General features: G+C 40.8%; 1 protein-coding gene across 5 annotated transcripts in view; it reads right to left on the bottom strand.

The window, feature by feature from the left end:
• Positions 1–23,562, bottom strand: part of LOC129170088 (protein turtle homolog A-like) — a 73,570-nt gene extending 50,008 nt beyond the window's left edge. For 2 of the 5 annotated variants that reach the window (XM_054757278.1, XM_054757279.1), the window contains exons 1-3: positions 23,260–23,562; positions 1,878–1,972; positions 1,555–1,755 (exon numbers count right to left, since the gene is read on the bottom strand). In XM_054757278.1, the coding sequence (XP_054613253.1) occupies positions 1,555–1,755; positions 1,878–1,938 (262 nt within the window). In that variant the 5' untranslated portion in view covers positions 1,939–1,972; positions 23,260–23,562. Of the gene's footprint in view, positions 1–1,554; positions 1,756–1,877; positions 1,973–3,057; positions 3,157–23,259 lie in introns of all 5 variants that reach the window. The other 3 variants (XM_054757275.1, XM_054757277.1, XM_054757276.1) reach the window with 2 other exon arrangements.
• Between the last annotated feature and the right edge of the window lie 315 nt (positions 23,563–23,877).

The following is a 23,877-nucleotide window of genomic DNA, read 5'->3' as shown; positions in this document are numbered from 1 at the left end:
TCCTCAAAGGTGTTGACAGACAATGAATAAACTGAAGATGCATTAGAGTGGAATACATTTCTGACCAAAATGAAAAACATAGTTTCAATACGTGTTGAGATACAACGGCGTACAGAGCTACAAATCTCCCAGACAAGAGAGACACCACGAAGACATTTAGGAAGACAGAGCAACAACAGAGTGACCAAATCCAAACACAAAGGGTAGTATCACATCAATGAATCATATATTTTTCAGTCTGAAGACAATTAAAGGCAACCAGACAAGGGATAGCACTTGTAACTATTGATTACTTGGTTATCTGACTGTAACTGTGCAACACAAATACTAAACTGTCTAAATGTGAGTAAAAGAAGGAGGTGAGTACAGTCTGTTATGAGCACCCTTGCCCCAAAAGGTGAGAAACGCTACTGACGTCATTAAATAACTCATTGCAAAATACGACGTCGGTGTGAGTGTGGAACTCTGCTCATCTGTCTGTTTTCTGCATACAAAACTATGATTGTAAAACTACTGTAAAAAAGCATTTTCGGGTGTCCGGAACGGATTAATTGTGTCTTCATTATTTCTTATGGAGAAAAACAGATTCGGTTAGAGTGCGTTTGGGTTACAGTCAGTCAGCCCTTCTAGAAAAAACGAATGGCACTAACTGAGGTTCTACTGTTCTACAATCCGACCAATCACAATTTCGGCAGTCTGTGTCGCTGCAAGTCCAGGATTTTTTGACGTGCATGCTATGTGCAGAAACTGGACTTGAAAATGAAATCGGCAAAATGCGTACCTTGAGAGCCGTGAAGGGTACAAGCATATTCAAGGCTCAAAATGTGGGCCGTGTACAAAAAATGTGTCCATGTTGGAAGGTCTGATATAAGTCTCCCCTGCAGCAATCTAAAAAGTTGTTGGAAAAGGTAGCGCGGTTGAATTTTGTTTCAAACTGTTGGGTGGAATGGAGAACAACTCTGACAAAAGCCAGATATGTGACAACCGGTCATGCTCTCCTGCTTTTGTCCACTCTAGTTTCATTGTTTGTGACTTAAAAGCATGACCGGATCGACACAAAAAGTAGTCATTGAGGATCTTTTCCCCCAGACACCGTTTCTTGTCAGGGAGGTAGGCACAAAAGATGATGATGCAACAAAAGAGTGATCCTTTTAAAAGTCACTCCCACAGAGGCTGGTTTTGAAAGGCCAGAAAGGTGTGGTTCTGTCTATTGTTTGTCGTGTGAGGACAGGATATTGTTATGCATCACATTCTTTCCAAAGATAACACAGGGACTGAATTTCATTAAAAGCGCCTTCACCATTACTATTCTTAATACTTAATATTGTCCGATTGGTTTTAAAATTGGCAAAGTGACAAAAACATAAATAAGACCATCCTGGTATGTTCCAGTGATCGACTGCATGAAACCACACACACGGCATAACTGTTGGATATTTTGCAAAATGCTTCCATACCAATTAATTGCAACTCTGGTTAGTGGAATCTAATAGATCTAAGTAGGGGATGTATGTAACAGTGCATTTGCTGTGTACTGTATACAAGTGCCCTTACCCTCATATTGTGGATGGACACGAGGGGTGTAGGATCCAAATTGTATCAGCACAGGGATGTCAAGTCCTTGTCGCACCCATTCTACCACATGGAGTGACCCAGAGGACACATCAGCTGAATCTGATGGTGGAAAACGACATTCCAACTCGACAACACCTCTGACAGCTGCACGCACCTCTGGTCTTTCTCCACGGATAGTCCCTGCAAATTTAGGTAAATGGACGTGTTTTAATATGATATGAAATTCAATAATTATTCTCAAATGTGTCAAAAAATCACATGAAATAGAAGCTGAAGGGACAGTGACATGCAACTATACTTACGGAATAGGCAAGCAAGTGCCAACACTGACAGAATGAGTAAATAAGATCTTCTTGACCCCATATCTGTCACTCAAACAACCTGCAGCATACTCAATCTGTTGACATAAGACACACAATTATCACAATCACATGAATAACTTGGCTGCACAAACGACCGTCTGTGAAAGGGCTACAGCTTGAGGTTCTATTTCCGTCATCATTTTACAGACAGTGGGAGAGAAGCTTTCCGATTTTTATATCGCTTTCCAATGATTGGAATTCATCCCATATCATTACACAAATGGGTATAGTTGCCTCTGTGGCCAGAAAACACCCTGGCGCTTATATCCTCCTCTGAAAGTAAATGTCATAAATGTCACGTAAATCTTCAGCGAGTCATGTGCATAACGACATCTAAGTGTTTTATTTAGAGCGCATCAATGAAGACATTTGGATCATGCAGCCAAGACAGTCAGCACTCAAGGACGAAAATAAGCTGAGCTGAAGTCAAAGTCTGTGTTTACCCTGTCAGTCTCAATTAGGGCTGCAACTAACCAATATTTTCTTAGTTGATTAATCTGAAGCTTGTTGTTTCGATTAAGAGAGTAATCGGTTACACCCTAGATCAGGGGTCACCAACGTTTTTTCTTGCGAGAGCTACTTTTAGAAAATGAAAATGGCCACGAGCTACTCATTTTTGTAGAATTGATTTTCATACCTTATTTTAACCCAAACAAATCAAATATGCTTGTTTTACCAAAACATTCACAAAATGCTGGTATCCACATCTCACATTTTATGTTTCAGAATACATTTCTTTCGAGTATTTCTCACATTATTAACTGAAAACCTGAATGAAAAGCAGGACTGCAGGCGCCTCATGTGGTTGTGGGGGGCTACCTGGTGCCCACGGGCACTGTGTTGGTGACCCCTGCCCTAGATGGACCAAATCAATATGAACCAAACAGATTTATTGGTTTGGTCCGCAACATATCAGAAAAGAGGCAAAAATGTTGATCACTGATCACTGTGAATATCTTGTTTTGCCTAAAACACAAAGATAATGGATCTGCTTTCATGGAATACATAAAATACATTTTAAAAATCATTTCACTTTTGTGAGGCTGAATTCAGAGGATACTTATGTTTTTACATTTAAAAAAACAATTAATCAATTATCTGTGTAGGCTCTCAGTCGTACAGGAGTTGTCCATCGAGGGAAAGGCTTCTTGAGACGTCATGTGTACTTCTGTGAAGAAGGTGTCGGACGTTTCGCTTCTCCTCCGAAGAGCTCAGTTCGCTGGAGCGAAACGTTCACATTGATTTAAAAATGTGAAAAAGCAAAATTGAAGTCAAGGATGTTGGTTGGCTTTCTGTCGTTTACAATCTCATCTTACGTTGAAGATGTCGGAAAAATTTTGAGCAGGTAATGAGGAAAGCACAGAGAAAGAATGTGAGCAAAAAAAATCTATTATTGAAATTATTTTTACCACAGTGTGAACAGAGGCTGGGTCTAGCATTATAACAGACACAAGCACTAAAGCAGCCCAGTGAAAACAACAGAACAGTTCCAGTCAGAATTTACATATATTCCATATAACCGATCACGGTGAGGTATATGGGTCTCAAGGGCGGGACCTCGGCCAGGTAGTACGTCCAACGCCGCACCGCCGTGACTCGTTCGCTCGCTCATTCATTCATTCCTCCACTCAGCTGGGCAGAGGAGAAGCCATGAAGCCACTGACTCCATTCTGTCGCCGAGGGATGAATGAATGAGCGAGCGAACGAGTCAAGGCAGTGAGGCGTTGGACGTACTGCCCGACCGAGGTCCCGCCCTCGAGACCCATATACCTCACCGTGATTGGTTCGTTCAGCCGAGGTCCCGCCCTGGAGACCCATATACCTCACCATGAGTGCTTCGTTCAGCTCCGCACACGACAAGTGTCATTCATATCAAACTTGCGGGCCACACGAATATTAATCTTTCATATTAAGACGGGGGCCGCAAACTATCGTCCCGGGGGCCGCGAGTCTGAGACCCCTGGTGTAGGCTGCATACGCTACCACTCATGGATTTGTGACTCGCTTAGGCATTAATAAAGTTGATAGAAAATAAAAAAAAGTTGGTTCCATTCCCAGTGTCACAGTGCCCTCTACTGGTCAAGCTGCAAACTTACCTTCAAATGCAAAGACAACAGCCTCCATCTTCTCTCCCCATGCCAAGAAGACAGTTCTGTCTCATGGTATGTTGACGTATTACGACGTAACTTACAAATAACGTGTGTGAACGGGCGTCAACGATCGCATAACTTATTGCCCGCGGATGCGGGACGTATGAATCATACATTGACATACGTGGAAAAGTTTTATGCATGCACAAAATTTTTGGACGAGTTAGACATACTACGACGTACGCCAGCGTATTGGCCAAATTTTTCATACGTTGGCGTAATCTTCAAGACCTTCTCTCTTGTAGAGGCCATCTTATGGTTATTGGATGGCAGCACCGGTCTTAATCAGCTTTAATTTGGGTCGAGGTTCGGCCTGCGTCTTCTCAAACAAGCACATCAGATCCGATTAGTGCAGGTTGACTTTTTAGTGCCCCGCTCAGGATCTTTTAAGAAATGTAAAATTACTGTCTTACTGCATCCCACCTCTGCAGCAATGACACGTAGCATAAGAGGCCTTGTGCAATTCAACAATTGTGCCAGGTTAAAAGACAGAAAAGCTCTACACCTTTGGGATCAGAAGGTAATGATTGTGTGAATATTTGACAAAAAATGACATGAAAGCCAAACATTTTTGCACAGATTTTGACATTTCAAGGCTATTGTCCTAAACTTTTGATCAGCTGATGAACAGACTGAATTTAAACACAGTTTTCAGTATTATGCAGACTGTCTAATCTTGCTCCTCTTTCTTATATTTGGATATTGATGTTCTACTTTACATTTGCTCAACCAATCAGGACAATGGGAAATAAAGATCTAAGTAGGAGAATTAAACAAGTTGGGAAGGCATTAGACAGTTCTATGGGGGTCCCACAGGAAAGTCTTTTAGGACCGTTACGTTTCCTGATGTACATCAATGACCTTCCCCGTGCACTTACTTACTCAGACTCTCTGTTGTACGCTGATATTGTACTTTTTGTGTCTGGCGGAAGTACTGACGCAATTAACAACAAACTAAATACAGCTCTCCAGCACTTACATCAATGGTTGCAAGCTAATCAATTGACTATTAAAGTTAAAAAAACAGAATGCATCCACTTTTATTCATCTAGGAAGCATTTATCCATGTCCAATTCCATCATTTTTTCAAATCAACAACTCTCCACTGTATCCACTTACAAATATTTAGGCGTCAGTCTGGACTCCCACCTCTTACAGTGGGCATGTTCCAAATGTCTCCAAAAAGCTGACACAAAATGAAAATATATGTTTATGGTAAAATTAGGTTGAATCTGTCTTTATCTGTCTCCAAAACATATCGTAATGCTATAATATTGTCTACTTTGTCAAATGAAATCCTGGAGCCAATAGCTAGACTCTACAACAGGGCTTATAAGAGCCACAATAGACTTCCTGGCTGGACGCATCACTGTTCTGCTCTATGCTTTAACACTTCAAAATTATATAATCCTAAATAGTAACACTTCTGCAGCAATCAGTGCCTTGGTACCAAAACTCAGCACAAAGGCTAACTGTACCACCGGATCGGCAACCAACAGACTTTTGCCATTACCAGTTTTTTTTTTATTCTTATGGATCATTCTTTTATGTTTTTACAAAAGCTCACCATCTGATGGACAGCTACTGCTGCACTCACTGAGACGTCTCAGTAGACTCCTTCTGTTGATTTTTAATTTTTTCCTGTTTAAAATCGAAATAAAAATTTAGTTTTGCAGCCATTTGAAAATAACTACAGAACTTAACCCATGGTCCCTGCATGGAACTCAGACAAGTGAACCACAACTTATCAGTGACACTGGAAAACATATCTTATAAAATATCTGTATAAAAAATCAGGTGGAATTGTAGTTCCTTATTATGCCCTTATTACTTTTGTTCATCCTGTGTTCATATTTACCCACATTTGTTTTAGTTGAGGGCTTCAAAAATCCTTGCCCTTGCTAAGGTGCAGACCTGATACTCATAGCTCTAGTTCACACAACACAAGTGAAAAGAACATTTCTAAGCAATACCCTTTATATTTCCCGCATCTTGTCAAGGACATAGATCGGCTGCACAACACCAGAGAGAGGCAACTATACAAGCGCTTACACAGCATCCTTCTAAACCATCTCTACTTATAAGCAACGGTTTCAAACCACTAGGCCTTTTCGTCACAGCTCTTTGTGAAGTAAAAGTCACATTGAAGAGAGTGTGGCCTACACAAAGGATAATAACTCAGATCAAGAGACATCCTCCCCTGACAAGTGGGAGTCCCGAAATGCTGTCACTATTGTCTTTTAATGACGAGTCGGCACAATACCCTCCGTAAAGGTTAATATAGTCCAATCCCTGCTTGAACAACAGGGAATTGACTTTACGCTGCCAGTGTCATCAAACCGTAATGGGTCTATGCCTCAACAGAAATGCTGTCAGCTGTGGGTAAGACACAAACACAATCAGGGCCCCGTGCGACTCTGAATTACCATCTTATTGAATTAAAAGGGGAACTGTCCTTTTTATATAATACATGCCAATCACACACGCCAGAAGCAGTGATAAAATAGCGTAGTAGAGCACAGGCCTCTGCCAAAGCCAAACTCTAAAAGAAGCATTTGTGTGCCCATTGTTACCACTACCACTACAGTATATTAGGGACCTGCAAAGGCACACTATAGTATACTATAACACTAATATTATAAGGAGCTGGAGCATCTGTCTGAGTTTTCCTGAATAAAACAGGGAAGTAGCGGCTTCAGTATTTTATTTCCCTGTCAGAGGTTTAGCCAAAAGGAAATACCCGGACAAGACAACACCAAGAGACGGCTGCTGACACATGACTGCCTGATGGCCCCTTGTCATTTCCCTCGACATCATCAATTATATGAGTGCCTCCAAAGCCTCTGTAATATGGAGCAAAATCAACAAGGACAGGAACAGCGGAAAATTGAGTCAATGGAGGATTTTCCTACAGCAGCTGGGTCTTGTGCAGATGAAACATCAAAAAATGGTGGTTGCTTACAAAGCAAACAATTATTGTTCCAGGTGTGGACAGGAAACCGGGCAGTTTTAGCAAAGCGGACTAACAAACGTGCATTTCTCAATGAACAGAAAATGTTAGCAAAAATAAATTACATTATAATTAGTACAGTTAGAGGTTTAGACTACTTTTTAGTGGAGTGTCGAAAATTAGCTCCCAAACAATACTCGCTACTAACAACAGTAGCTTGTATAAATTATTTTTTCACATACAAAACAATCAACAATGCTAAAGGTTAATTCTGACTAGGCTCAATATCAACACATTACAGTCACAGAACTGAAGGAATGAAAGTTCAGCCATGTAATGTGAAATTACAGTAGAAATACTACAGATACAAGACCAGGTCATTCAGTATTTCAAATAGATTGTACATTTTCACTGTTTCTTCCTTTTTTCTGCCAAACTACTGTTGCGGGCCAAGACTTCCAATTTGAGCAAGGTGGCCTCGTGGGTAACCTGTGTGGGTGACCTAGTCTAGTCTGCTCTGATGTGGGACGTGAGTTCCTTCAGTGTGTGAGACATATGAGCACACATAAAGTTAAGATAAATGGTAAAGGCAACCAGAGGTTTTGTACTGGGTTCACAGTAGAAGAAAAGAAAAAAATATATATTTATTTTGATCTGACAATAATACCAGTGTGGATGCTTGACTCTCGGCATTCACACAATTGTTTTTGTTTTTTTACCTGAAAACAATGTTAAGTAATATATTGCATGAAAGGATATACATGCTATATAGATACATATATAACTTATTATTTACGCACATACTGGCCACAAATAGTTTGAAAGCAATTTAAAAGATCATTAAAATGTTTCACTGCGCTTTATTTTGCTAACCATGCACCAGAATGCATGCGTGAACAGATGAAAGTACGCAACGTGTCTTGTGTTGACGTTCACTTATTGTGGGCGAGCCCACACGGGAGGTGATTGGTGAAACTCATCGCCAACATATAGCAAACCCTGCACATGGGAGGCAATGAGCGTCCGTGGTCAGCTACACAGTTGAGCAACGCGCTCACATCCAGAGTGAATTAAGAGTCTCCCATGGTTTTGATTGGCTGTCAGAAGTGGAGAGAATTTGGGGGTATCAAAGTAGTTCTGAGGAGGAAAAGCGGCTGGTGTTGATCAAGTACTCTTGCTAGTACTGAAGATAAACTTACATAAATGTTCATGTAAATTAATGTAAACTTACCCGATATGTTTGAGTTCCCATGCCGCTGCTTTTTTCCTTATATCTCTATATTCTTTTTTAGAATTGTTAAATAGCTCTGGTAAATCTGACACAGCGAGTATTATTTTTTTCCACCATGTTTACCTGCGAGTGCGAGAGACTACTAATTAGCATCGTGTCCGCTCATTGGTCGATCAATGAAACTCCCGCTGATTGGTCGTTGTCTGTGCGGCAGGGATGAAAAGTTTAACATTTTTCAACTTTCTGGGATTGCGTCGCAAGGCGTGTACACAATGACATGCACAAAATTTTACACGCGCAAATTTCGCTTGCTGCTTGGCCGGTCGATGATTTGCGATAATCGCCCTGTCGCGCAGATTCCACTGAAAATGAATGGACTAGAGGCGACGTCGCCTCCCGTGTGTGGCACCCATTATCATGACAATGAAAAGTAATACGTAAAATGTGGAGTCAATTGACAACGACTCGTCACAGGCTAAGTCTATCAATGCCAGCGTGTGTGACCGCTCACGTTTCAATCCCATTCGGTCATCTTTGTTTACACATTTTGCCTGGCTTTCACTGCCTCTCTGGTGGCGGCTAGTGAGCTCATTTGTATCCCAAGGGGAACCAACAAATGGCTATCACGTTCATGGAGTACATGCTAATTTCAAAAACTATTTGTGTGTCTAAGTTGTTCAACAGAAACACTTAGTGTGTCCAGCTTCAAGCTAGTGATGCCATCACAGGGGTCTCACACAGGTAGCTTGTTTGCTAGCAGTAGAATGCCAGCTGATGTTGAGAAGTTCACCAAAGAATATCTGCTTCACCTCCTACAGTTGAATTCAAACATGACATCTGTATTTAATGACAAATGAGAACCCTGAGTGGAGATGTGCTTTGTAAATAAAGCGCAATTTAAATGTTGGCAGTCACATAAAACACAGATAGATCACCTCTCCTTTCTATTTGTTAAAGTTGCTTTAATAGTTCTGCATCATAAATTGGACACACCTGTGCTATCACCACCCGGGACTCTGAACTTATACTGTTTACATGGGACACATTTCTATAACAAAAATATTGTTTTATTTTGTTAATTGTGTTATTTTGAACTGAATTATTGAACAATTCATTTCCCAAGTATTCGTGTTACTCTACAAAAGGCATCCATTTAAATTTAGGTTTGTGTCACATAGTACAAAATGTTGTACTTTTGTACTAGTCACATGGTACAAGTGGACTAAATAGGTAAAGTAACAAAAGGAGGTTCGACATTTTAGACCCTCACTTTAAGTGCTCTCAGCAACTTTGCCGTTAAATTAACAGTTGCAATGTTGCAACTGTTCTGTTCTGCTGGTTGTTGAAAAAATTTAATAAATAAGTTAATAAATAAACAAACAATTCAAGTCATAACAATTGTTTTTTGTCATAATAAAAATAAATTGCAGACACAGCAGCGGCAGCCCGCCCTCCCATGTGGCCCACCACCACAGCTTCAAAAAAAAAAACCCTGGACACCTGAAAGTAGATCTGGCAAATCTCAGCACGATAATATTTTGCTAAAAGCTACGATATGTCAAAAACACAGTGTTATTTTCCAGTTGAATTATAAACACAGCGAGCCACTCTTAAACCAAACAATTAGTGCTGAGACAGCAAACACCTTCTTAACTAACATAAAAATGTCAACATAATGAACAATGTTCCACTCAACCCTTCTTTTGTAAAAAAGAACTTCATTTAACAAAGATCTTGAGCCAAACTGACCATTATTAACATACTTATTCTTTTCATTTCTTAACAGAATCATTTAATAACAATCTTTGGGAAAGTTGACTACTTTCCAGCACTTTCTGACAGAGCCAAGATGTTTAATTGGTGAGCATGCTTTTGATGGACACTTTTATTCCACCCAGTAAAGTACTGCGGAAATGAAAAAGTTGCTTTTTGCAGGAGAAGTGGAGAAGTTGTCAGCACAGGCGTCTCAAAGAACAAGAGCAAATGGGGGAGGGTGGATAAGTAATAAATCTTTGAGGAAATAATAACTCACTCTCTGTCCAATATGAATTAGGCAGTCAAAGTTAGACTAACGATGTGGAGCATATTGTCTTGACGGCTACCTGCCATAATGTCACTGGGAGAAATGCATCACAATATTATTGTAAACTTGATGGAATCTTTTCCTCACTACACCTGAACATTAAGATGTCTTGCACCATCATGACACCTGAGTGAGCTACATAAGGAATATAATTAAAAAACACTATACAGTCGTCCGCAATTTATTGCGGTTAATTGTGCTAATTGTACGTAACAAAAGGTAAATAGCACTAAAACAAACAAACAAACAAACAACTGAAAACAAGACTAAAACTAAAAGGAAAAAGGAAGCTGGACAGAGCATGAGGAAAAACATGTAAGAGACACCATGGAAGACGGGAGCAAAAAGCAAAGACAACAAAATGATCGAGTTTGTTTTTACTTATCGTGCGGTTAATTGATTTATTAATTATCGTGACAAGCTTATTGGTAGTTAGCGTTAGCCACCGAACTAAAAGTAAGAGACTGTCAATCACTGTGCTGATACATTTTTTGAGCCGTCGGGTAGTGAGGTTTAACCAGCGTACTATCACAACCCCATTAGTGGTATCCATCACACATGCACACTCCACTTCTTTGTTTATTGTGTTGTAACAGGTATAATTAAGAAAGATTAAAACTTTTAAAAGTTTATAAACTGCTATGTTTTGCAGCTCCAGGCAATTTTTCTTTAGTGGGCGAGGGGGCAAATGACTCTTATGATAGTAAAGGCTGCCGACCCTCGACCTAGACGCTTGATAGAACGCCGTTCCATAGAACAACAGTGTGAGACCTCTTATTAGTCATACATGTCTCTGTGGGGGGCGGCATTAAGAAGACATTATATGTAGTGTAATATCTGTGACTTGTTGTGTGTGCCTTTAAGGAGCAGGGACCTAGTGTGACTGTCTTGAGCTGAGTGTTAGCAGTGTGGAGAGTGCAGTGACTGGCATGAGTTGTGGCCGACAGCAGCTACTGTGTGAATGCTCACTGCATATGTGTTCTCCGCTTGTTAAAGCAACTGAAGTGCATTGTGAGTCTCTCCTTAACTACAAACAGCGGTATTACAGTAGTATTTTACGCTGGTCACTAGGTGTTAGTAACTTTACATTGATGAGACCCACCGAAGAAATTAAGCTGTCAATTAAGCTGTCAATGCTCACACGTGAGTCTATGTTATGTTTTATTAATGTATGATGAAGATGTTTTATTTACTATTATTATGTCTACTATATTGAGTAATAGGAGCAAAAATGTGACTATAGGGGTGTTATTTCATGTCTAGAGGGCTCTAATGGTGTAAAAACTGTATTTAGAAGGTCGTGAACATGCTCTATGTTCTAAATACAAAAATATTTCATTTATAAAGAAGGAATTCTACTTCACGGAAATTCACTTATCATGGCCAGGTCTGGAACCAATTAATGGCGATAAACGAGGGATTACGGGACCAGATATTGGTAAGAAAGACAATGTCAAGCATCTCTACTTTTTCTACTCACTTTTTGTCTCCCACAACGTTATTCCTATCCCCTACAGCGTCCATTACAATTACATGGAAATGTATCATGACAAATTATGCAAATGTGACAATGATGTAATTATGTCAGTCTCAGACCCCCACCATCCCGAAACCCACCACTGAGATAGATTGCAGTCCTGTGGGGAAAACAATGAACGCGGTGCACAGAATGTTGAGGTATCAACATCAGAAGTGATGAATTAACTGGTGTGTACCCGCTGTGGCCCGCGCTTAAAACCACCAGTAAGTGGCTGCAGGTGTCCCCCACGGTTCTGTCCATGGTTTTAAGGAATGACAATAGGGGAACAGAGATAGCAGTACAAAACAGGAAATTAAGGGAACTGAAATTGAAGAAAACTGTGACTTTGTACCATAATATAGAACATAAAAACAATAGGACTGATAGCCCTACTGTATGTTCTGTGATTGACTGGCGACCAGTCCACTCGTGTGAAGTAAGAAATATCTCAAGACATGTAATAACAACGGCACACAAGTACTTTAACACCTAAACAGTAGCACACACGCACTCATGGTTTTGTCAAGCGCATACAGTTTATGCCAATAGTAATAATAATAATCTGTCTGATTACTTCTTTCTTATCTTCTTATATGTCGAATGATATTGTTATTAACATCAACCTGCCCTCAAGGACTAAAGATGGACATTAACCACAGCCTATAATCTTGCATATTTAAATGTTGATCTGATCATGACATGTTGATGCACAGCCCAGTCTTTCTGAAATAAATAAATCTACAAATCTACAGGGTGAACCCGGACTCTCACCCAGTCAGCTGGGATATGCTCCACTTCACCTGTGACCCTGAACAGGATAAGCATTGTGTGAATGAATGCCAGTAGATGTGATCAGATTGCTGAAAATGTTCCCCACCTTTGGGATCAATACACTTCTTGAATATCAAACAAAAAACAATATCTACCTTCCCAGAAGGCTTTTATGAGCTTTTTCATTTCATGGCTGGGCCCCCCAACCATTGGGAAATAATTACACAGGCTGTCAACAGCAGCAGCAGGTCTTCAATACACTCCTATGCTCCAGCAAACAGCAGTACATTCACACACGTTTCCACAAAGTCAAAGTGAACATGAAGGGTGAAAATCCACTGGAAGCGCCTGTTTATCGCTGTCTGACATGACATACTGATGTTTCTATCCCCCTCCCTTCAGCTTGTGCAAAGTTTGTCATCAATATATAAATAGACAATCAGACACTGTGAAATGGGGAGGATGTCACACAAATTTAGACCGCCTGTTGCAATGAAGATGCAGAGTCTTCCCTATTTGGCACATGGTGATTGGCTGATTGTCACGTCCCATCCTGTTGACTCCCACTCCGTAACTCATCAAAATGAAGATGATTGGATAAAAATCAAGTAAGCCTGCCCAGTATTTGGCATCTCAAGGGGATAAGACTGTTGAATCAAAATGTTGTTTCTGTTGCTACTGGTGGACAAGATTTATTGTCCCTGGCAAGGAGAGCAAGGCAATTGAGAGCAATTGGGTTTTTGTGGATGGGAAACAAAAGGGGCCGGCGGGGAGAAAAATGGGAGGCAAATGCTTTAAGTAGCAAGAAAATGATTGAATGTGAATTCAAAGTCAGAACAAAGCAAAGCAGCCTGATACAGCATGCGACCATGGCAACGTGCTGTGGTCCCTTGACATTTGCTCTTACTTCCCTGCTGACATAGAGTACCTGCATAAACATAAGCCAGGTGACAGCCAAACAAAATAAAAAAAATAAAAAAATCAGCATAAATGAAAAGTCTGTTTGCAAAAAAAAGCCACGTGACTTATCACGAGATTTATCAGCTGTTGCAAATTGAGAAGCCAGGACAGATATGCTGTTGAAAAGCGTTGGTGTTACTGTTTTAATCTACATGAACAGAGAAATGAAGGCCCAGCTGATTGATTGAGGCTCTGTAACACATCCATCAGCACTTCTGCCACCGCTCACCACATCACCTTGGAAAGATAACTATAAAGGGGATCCCACCATTGCTTGCTAATCAAATAAAATTTCCTATATCATGAATTGTGCCGCAGTCTGTGCTTGCTTGTGTCAAAGCGCACCAATTTTAATGATTTCATTTGATTTAAACAGTGAAGGTACTGTATCCTACAGGGAACATGAATGCCTTTGTGTTTGCTTACTCAGTTTGGACTCAAGGCTGCTTGTATCTGACAGCAAGTTCAATTGCACATTAACCTCTGAGCAAAGTGAAAACCGGGTGAAGAAAAACAATATGTGATGCCACCAGAATAGAACGAACACTTGCATTTGTTAAAAGGAATACATCCATCAGTCAGTTTTCGATACAGACACAGGGAAACTGCAGTCTATCCCAGATGGCTTGAGGGTGAGAGTCCAGGTATACCCTGGAACTGCCACCTGTCAATCAGGAGATTGACACACAGAGACAGACAGACAAGCATTCACACTCGCTTTCACACCTATGCGCAATAGTCAAGCCACATTTACACCGAACAGTATGTTTTTGTACAGTATGGCATGCTTTTTGTGTCTTGGTTGACATGCCTCTTCAGGAGGTGGTGGTCCTCCTTTTCAAGAAGGGTGACCGGAGGATGTGTTCCATCTATAGGGGGATCACACTTTTCAGCCTCCCTGGTAAATTTGATTCTAAAGTGCTGGAGAGAAGGGTGCTCCTGTTAGTCAAACCTCAGCTACAGGAGGTCCAATTTGGAGGGGGTCCAGTTTGAATCCTTAGGATTCCAATTCTGCTATTTGCAGATGATGTGGTCCTGCTGGCTTCATCAGGCTGTGACCTTCAGCGTTTACTGGGGCCTCCTGGACCCCTCCCTGGCGGGGTATGTCCAGCCATGAGGAGGCCTTGTGGCAGACCCACAACACGCCGAAGGAATTATGTCTCACAGCTGGCCCGGAAACTCCTCTGTGTCCTCCTGGTGGAACTGGAAGAGGTGGCCGAGGACCGGCCACTGAGGCTGCCGACTGAAACTGCTGCCCCCGCGACCCGGACCAGGAGAAGCGGAAGAAAATGGATGGATTAAACAATCGCTGTTTCGTGGTTGAATACGGTAACAAAAAAATGCAAATTTAAGTATTTTTTTACATATTTTTGGCCATTTTCAAGCATAAAGCAACAAAACTAAAAAACTGAACTAAAATGCAAATATAAGGCATTCAGAAAATACATTCAAAGATTTTGCTTCCACTACACTGGTCGCCAGGTGTCATGTAATGTTACATTGATGAGAAAAATATTATATGTATTTTTTTCTACTTATTATGTCTACTATATTGAGCTGTATTTATCTTTCTGTTTACTGTCTTGGTTTGGAAATATGTCTGCAAAAATTAAAACCGCCCTCAATCAGATCGTCAAATGGTCTGGCAAGCGGATTGGACAGTGACAGGCGAGCTTGGAGTCGCTTTACACCAAGCAGCTGCAGAGACTGAGCTCTAGCATTAGGCAGAACCAAGAGATCCCAGCAGCGATTGTCTTTCCTAACAGCATGTCCCGTCGTCAATAAGGGCGATGGACTCACACCTTGTAATCCTTTATCTTGATTTATATATTTTTACTGTAAGTGTTGTATGTGTGTCGCTGATATGATGCCTGTCTTGCACTGCACACTAATTTACCTACAGGTATTAATAAAGAAACCTGACCTGACCTGTAATACAAGTGTAACGCTGAATATAAGTCTGTTATTTCATGTTGAGAGTGTTTTTTTGCTTACTGCTATTTATTTATAAAATACAGTGTTGTGTCTAAAACAAATGTAAACCATTTGGTCCGTCCCCGCACACGCCCAGTGTACACTGTGTGAGAGTCGAGAGCGCTAGCCATCAAGCTAAAAGCCCAACCTGTCAACTTGCTGTCTAGCGTGACTTTTAAGGCATCAGGAAGTGTTTACAACGTGCTCTTGCAAAGACGGGCAAAAAAATCAAATTAAAAGCACAAAATGAATACACAGTCACCATTAGTACAAGCCTGGAGTTTGTTTATCACAGGGAATGTAACAGATTTTGTTTGATGTGTGGATGACAGCAGTGGGAGTATGCCTACATGTGCTTTGTGGACTTGGAAAAGGCATTCGACCGTGTCCCTCGCGGTTTCCTGTGGGGGAGTGCTCCGGGAGTACAGGATTGGTGGCGTACAACTACGTGCCATTCGGTCCTTGTACAACCGGAGCTAGAGCCTGGTTCACATTGCCAGAAGCAAGTCGAGCCTGTTTCCGGTGAACGTTGGCCTCCGCCAAGGCTGTCCTTTGTCACCAATTCTGTTCATAATTTTCATAGACAGAATTTCTAGGCGCAGCCAAGGCGTTGAGGGAGTCCAGTTCTGTTAGGCTCTCCATCCAACCATCCATTTTCTATGCTGCTTCTCCTCATTAGGGTCACGGGGGTATGCTGGAGCCTATCCCAGCTGACTTCGGGCGACAGGCGGGGTACACCCTGGACTGGTCGCCAGCCAACCGCAGAGAATGTGGGAGGAAAGCACGCACGCAAACTCCACACAGAAATGCCCAAAGGAGAATTGAACCCAGGTCTTCCCGATCTCCAGACTGTGACTGTGTGGCCAACATGCTAACCACTAGACCACCGTGCAGCCCGTCTTAAGATCTCGTCTCTGCTATTTGCAGACGATGTGGTCCTGATGGCCTCATCGGACTGTGACCTTCAGCGTTTACTGGGGCGGTTTGCAGCTGACTGTGAAGCTTCTGGTATGAGACTCAGCACTTCCAAATCCGAGGCCATGGTTCTCAGTTGGAAAAGGGTGGATTGCTCCCCCCGGGTTGGGAATGAGGTCTTGCCCCAGGTGGAGGAGTTCAAGTATTTCGGGGTCTTGTTCATGAGTGAGGGAAGGTTGGAGCATGAGGTCGATAGGAGTCTTAGAAGACGTTTTGCCTCTCATCCGAGCAGGCTTCATCAGTTCATACTAGGTAGGACAGCTCTACCACAGTTTCACAATCTTAAAATTTTAACAGTCTTAAACCTGAAACACAAGCTTAACCCTTAGATGCATAAGTGGGTCAAAAATGACCCAGTGAGGTTGTTTTCTTGAAATATCTTCGGACTGAAAATTTGTTATCATTTCATATTCCAGGTATTCCTCAAAACACATGTTTTTTATATAATGTCATTCACAATTTTAACTTACCTTTTATACATTTTAAGAAATTTCAGTTTTTGTATTACTACCCCAAGCTTCCATAAGTGGGTCAAAAATGACCCGCGTGCATTTTCTATGGAATCCAATGGGAACCACTGATTCTAATCAACTTTGGCTGTCAGCAATAAATTAACTGTGGACCACGCAGACTATATCAGAAGTGTCACCCCTCAGGAAGATTATTTTACACAGTAAGAGCTGATACTGGTGGGTGCAAGTTTCTACAGTACATGTCAAGCAAGCCTGCCAAGTACGGCCTAAAGATCTTCTGGGTTTGTGATGCACGCATCCCCTATGCAATAGATGGTATAGTTTACACGGGGAGACAACCAGGGGAAGAAGTTCAGAAGAATCTGGGAGAAAACATTGTCCAGCAGTTGTGTAGTAGATTTAGAACAACAACATCACCATGGATAACTTTTTCACCAGTGTGCCACTCGCACAGCATCTCCTGGAGAAGTATCTCACTATTGTGGGGACTCTACGTCAGAACAAGCCAGACATCCCTCCTCTGATGAAGCCTTCCAAGTCCAGGGAGGTTTACAGCACAGAGTTTGGATTCAACGACAGCCTTACCATGGTCAGCTATGTCAGAAAGAAAGGAAAAGCTGTTGTGCTCCTGAGCACGATGCACCACGACAAAGCAGTGGATGAACATAGCAGAAAGAAAAAAACAGAAGTGACACAGAGGTGGCCCATGGTGCCGTGGTACAACATAATTGACATCGGCACCCTGAATGCCTACACCTTTTTCATGGCTCCGCACGCAGATTTCAAGAGCGGCATCACCAATGCACGACGGCTGTTGCTCAAAGAGCTGTCAAAGGAGCTTGTCACACCACACATGAGGAGTCGACTGGAAAGCTGCCCCAAACTGCAAACCCCGATTATTGAAGCAATGGAAAGGTGCGGGGCGACAAAAGCCACAACCCAGACACAGGAAAGAAATACACAGGGCCAACCAAAGAGAAAAAGGTGTCAGATCTGCCCAAGTAACAAAGATCGCAAAGTCAACAATAGGTGTGGGAAATGCAATGTACCTGTGTGCAATGATCACTGCCAGAAACAGGTAGTTTGTCAGAATTGCATACAGTGATGAGACAAGAAGGCAAAACAGGGAAAAGAGAGAGGAACTGTCAATCAATGACTGGACAGTTCTACACATACATACACACAGACAGACACATGTGCATGCACACACACACACACACACACACAATGGATGCTCACATTTTTCTATTGCTGTTCTGGGTAATTTTCTTTTTCAAAAATGTTAAAAAGTGAAAAATAAAGATATTTCAAACATGAAATCATTCTTGTATGGTCCTAAATATAATACTAAATATTATACAAGTGATTATTCTTGACCAAAATGACAAAAATTTCATAAAAACGCATTGATTGTATTATGGGTCATTTTTGACCCACTTATGGAAGAGTGTAGGGTCCAGTCACTCGTGCATCTAAGGGTTAACATTCACATTTGATGTACAAGTCTTCAAAAACAAAGCATTGACCAGACACGCCAGAATATATTGCCCAAACACAGTGGCGGCAACAGCAGAAGCAGTGATTACTGCAATTGAGTTACTTCACAACAAAGTTCAACCCCCACAAGGCTGTGAAAAGCCAGTTTGTGTCAATTCAACAGAAGCTTTCCATCACAATATGGGCTTGGCAATTGACTGCGCTTGATGTGCACTTAAAAGAAAAAAAAGACTGAAAGGGGGAATAGAGAAAGAATAGGAATAGGCTTCCACTCTGTGAATATTGTATCCCTCCACTCCACAGAATAAACATAAAGTATATTGTCCATCTGAGTGGGCAGCCATATCCAAAAAAGTCAAGAGCTTTTTGTTGAATTCACCCGTAGGAAAAGAGGTGAGGAGATAAGAGACGGGCATGGGCAGTCTACAGGTAAATTTTCTACAGTAGTTAAGGCCTTCAGTTTATTTTTCACTGACCATGAAAACCCAATATTTTATGGAATCACAGGAGTGCCAAAAAAAAGGAAATATGTGTGGAAATACAAAGAGAATCAATAATAAAAAAAATATACAAATGTAGTCATATTCGTTTTCAATTTTGTCATTGGTTTTTCTGTATTGTCTTTGTTTTTTCCAATTTGCCGTTGTTTTTCCTGTTTTGTATTTGTCTTACTGCACTTAGTAATGACAAAGACAAAAGAATGATTTCTGTATTGTCTTTGTTTTTTCCATTTTGGCCTCGCTTTTCCTGTTTTGTCTTTGTCTTTTCCATTTGTGTTTTGTCATTTAGTAATGGCAAATGCAAAAGCATGCAAATGTAAAAGAATGACCGTCATCCTGCCAGGATGATGACTACTCCATACGTGATTACACGATTTCTGCTTGCAATGGATATGTAGTTAGGGAAACTCGGTAGCCCGGAAAAAATGTCACGGACAGAAAGTAGACGCAAATACACGTTTATCAAAAGTAAACGTGTGAAATTTAAATAAGATAAGATAAGGCATTTACCTCCTCAAGATTGCGGCGCACAACTTCATCCATATCTGCATTCATCAACGCAGATATAGCCTTTAAAGACTTTAAAGACTTTTTTATGAAAACTTTCCATGACATCTTCCACCAACCGAGCAATTGCTCATAATTCATAATGAACACATCTTCTCAATTCTTCTTCTGTTCAACACACACGTCATTTTCAATTCTTTATTAGCACAAATTAGGCTGATTTTGTATCAAAATGCGGGGCCAGCATGAGTGTGCCTATATAAAAGACAATGCTGTAATTAGGACGTGCGTATGAAGTTTCACACCAGACCATCTGTTTTCCCATCCTGTTGTGTTGAAAGCAGTACGGCAACTAATTATTTGATTGCATATGTATGTAAAAGCACACAGTTGCGCTAGTATCCTGCCTTTGCTGGATTGGGTGTAAAAGGCAAAGGCGGCTTAAGGGGACAGTGTGGCTATTTTGACAGATTTCTGTGTAAAAGTGGCTTATGAAACTCTGTGGAGGGGTGGGGCAAGACTCCATTAAATTTTGAGGATGATCCAGACAGTTTGGCTTTTTTCCCCCTACTTAAATTATTTAAAAATTGGGCTTTTTTGGATGCTTTGCTTAATGTCTTACTTAATATTGCAATACAAATCTTGGCGTATGCAGGAGGTGGGTATCTACAAAGGTGGACACTTTGGTGAGGAACCAAATTTAGAGAGGAACCTCTAAAGTCAAGCCCCTACAGTCAGAAAACTTCTGATTTGACCAATAACCAAAGCACACGAAATTTAAAAGCTCGAACTGTCGTGATGCCACGCGAGACGTCAGCATATCGCAGGAGGCCTCCCTCCGTTCCAAGCGAGAAATGATGCGCTTTGTGCAACACAAATTGCATATTGTGTGACACATTACCTCACGGAATCTCAGTGCAGCGAGCACCAACTGTTAAAACTAAATGCGAGAGAAGAACGAGTGAAGCGGACTCGCATTCAAAGCACTAAGACTCCAGCCTAAAGATATGCGTGGTCACTTGTTATTAAAGTTAAAACAGAGGATTGCTTGGATTTATTTTTACACTTGTGTGACAACAAAGAATGTTAAAACAATGTAATGCATGAGATGCATCTGCATCGCAAATCACCTTCTTATTATGGTCTTTTCTCCACACAAGCTAAGAATGGGTTACATGTTCATTTGACGTCATTGATAACATCAACAGCACAAACACTGGCTGACTTTTTTCACATTTCTATGGTAATTCAAAACAAGTCAAACATTTCCTGTTCAGTTACCATAAGAAAGGTTTTATGATGGTGGCGGTATTACCTTCAATTGATTTTCTATGGGAATAATTGTATTAAAACATAAACAAACGGCAAACAGACTGTGTCTGACCTTACAGGCATCAAACTATTTCTGTGTAATGGCAAGGATTTGTCAGCCCTGATCCCAGGGATCACCACTCTTGACAACAATAATCCCCTTCAATCTCAATTTGATATTTCAAGGTAACATCTATTGATTGACCCTAACACTACTTACACAATGTGATGATATCAGAACAAAAGTCATCAGTTTCATGACTGGAATTGCATTTAAATTCCACTGTCCTCTTTCAGTCCTCCTCATCATGCTGTTCACATTTTGATATCATGAGACCAAGATGACATCTAACAGTTGATGAAGATTACCCCGCCATTGCGAGGCTTCAAGCAGGATGTTCTCAGAGGGAAACGTCAATTCATCTTCGAGTGTCATCAGCAGGTTGCAATAGAAATACAGAGAGAATGGTTCAGCTCCTTGTTTGAGAACAGCAAGTGGTGCAAAAACTTTTCCAAGTTTCGCCTTTGAATTGTAAACAAGCAATTTTGCGATGGAAGTACTAGTTAATGCGAGGGGGCAGTCAGGAGTCTTCCTTTAATACTTTAAATCTAATAAGTTTGGTTCATGCTGCGTTCATGCATGACGTGCTGAATGAGCCCCGTTTATTATTTCACTGACTGTATTAGTCCAGATTTTCATACTTTGCACACATAGAAATGTGCAGCTTTCTAAATTCTAGGTTGCCGTCATTATTTAATTGGATTCTTATTCGTGGCTACTGTTGAACTTTGGTTGATTTTTCAAATGACTATTTTGTTGAGACAAAATGTTTAAAGTAAATATGGCACTTACCTATAACTTACTTTGTATATTGTGGTATTTGTCTTATTTTGCGCAAACAGTGTTTATTTGTGAAATGTATCCAGCGGCACAGTTAAAAGAAGCATAATGTGTTCATTCCATGACACGAGATGTGGCCTGACATTAGTTTGAGGGAAGATCTGTTGCCTTTACCAGTATTGGTTGATATCGGTAATGAAGCCAACATCGAGCATCTGTCGTTATTATATAAAATAATGGTAACAACAATACACAATAAACAGCGCATGAAAGTTTGTGAGCAAGAATATCTATTCCTTATTAAAATGGTGAAATAAAACACTCCATTGCACTGTTCTTCTTTGAAGCACAACATACACCCCAAACAAAAACAAAAAGTACACAACCCCTGAAGGTGAATAATGAACCTGTACTATAAAGCACTGTATCAATTTAACTGACAGACAATGTCAACTTTAAAGCTTATTATGGGGGAAAAGTTTCCATTCCAGCCCTTTTTACATACAGGTGGAATTTTTAAAGGGTTCGAAAAACTTAATAATCTGTCAAAGAGTTTGAGACACCATTCTAATACCATCATACCTCAAAGCAAATAAACATAAACATTGAGACGGCGCAACAAAGATCAAATCTGATTACATGTTGGTTAAAAGGGAGTTTGTTTCCATGCGGAAGTTCCCATAGAAGGGTCATTAAATAGAGGAACTTGCACCATCCTTAAAAGATCCTTAACTTTCTCAACCTTTTGGGGGCTTCAACCTCCTTTAATATGGTCAACTTACTTTCAAGTACTTGTAAGAGAACATTTCAAGCTTTTCCACCACCTAATAGCACACACACTGTAAGTTTGGAGACACTTTCTCATGCTATGAGATGAGAAAGTGTGTCCAAACCTTTGACTGCGGTAGAATATAAATGAGTATTTCACAGTGTCACCTAAAAAGAGATGGTCGTGTGTTATTAACAAAACTAATTTTTGATTGGAAAAGGCAAAGAAGAAATCAAAGCACATACATTGAAGAAAAAAGGTATAAAGGTACGGTAGATTTGTTAAGCATGTTGTAGTATTAATTCCAAGCTTACTATGAGTAGATATCAACTTTACAGTTGATAAAAGTAAAAGGTTAGCTTGTGTACTACACTACAAATGTGTGACTCAAGTGCAAAGTTTGCATCGTACATAAATACGTAGGTAGGCCACAATGATATATTTTTGTCAGATTACTTCAGGTATACGTAAGTGTAGGTCATATTTGAGCCTTATTACCCTATAAATAACATGTATTCAGCGTATTATGTATTTTCTTGTATTTAGTGCACTTCGCATATGTTATCATGTAAAACAAGCACACTACTTTATTTTTAAGTAGAGGTCAGTACAAGTGCCCTACGCTTGAATAGTTACATTCGAAGTGAGTACTTTTTTATGTATAAAATATTGATATTATATATACTATACAATGCTTGGCTATAGTCAAGCATATTTCAACTTTTGACAAAAAAAAATAATTGAAGCATTTTTACGAAAATAAGGCTGTTTAAAAGCAGACATTTGAGAGAACTGTTTTAAATCACCGTACCTGGCTGTAGCTTGATCACTGGCAGCCTCCGTGTGTGTGAGAGTCCTTTTTGTTTTATAAAAGCATCCCTCGAATATTCTGTTCAGTCTTTCCAGAAATGCGTCGTCGGTTGCAGCTCTTGAAACGGCCTGAAATGTGATATATGTGGCGAACAGGAGCAGGCAACAGGTGTGTGTTTCACATCCAGGTGACGGTGAAGTACCCGCACTGCTGTTGTGTCCTCCCTCCCGCCATCCACGCCACCCCTTTGCTTATATTCAAAAATCTCACACCACCACATTTACTTACAACCCATGACATACAACCCAAACATTAGACCCGTGCTTAAATGCAGACAGATGGGGGTTTTTTTTGTATAATTCCCCCTCGATGGCGTCCAGTTTAGTGGCAACCACAAGAGGGTGTCCTTGCCCTGGTACTGCTGGTCCAACCCGGAAGTGTCACACTGTGGGCAAAAGTATTGGGACAATGCACAAACAGGGACATGAAGGCTTCCCCACAAGACGTTGCGTGTGCGTCAGGGGTATTTTTTTTCCATTCATCCACCAGCACAATTGTGAGGTCAGAGGTCTGTGGGATTGCATGACTTCATGGACCTTGCCTTGGGGGCTGGGGCTG

The sequence above is a fragment of the Dunckerocampus dactyliophorus genome, chromosome 17 (assembly GCF_027744805.1).
Source record: "Dunckerocampus dactyliophorus isolate RoL2022-P2 chromosome 17, RoL_Ddac_1.1, whole genome shotgun sequence".
Classification (NCBI taxonomy): Eukaryota; Metazoa; Chordata; class Actinopteri; order Syngnathiformes; family Syngnathidae; genus Dunckerocampus; species Dunckerocampus dactyliophorus.
The sequence above is the reverse complement of the archived record's forward strand: the minus strand, read 5'-3'. Positions and strand labels throughout refer to the sequence as shown.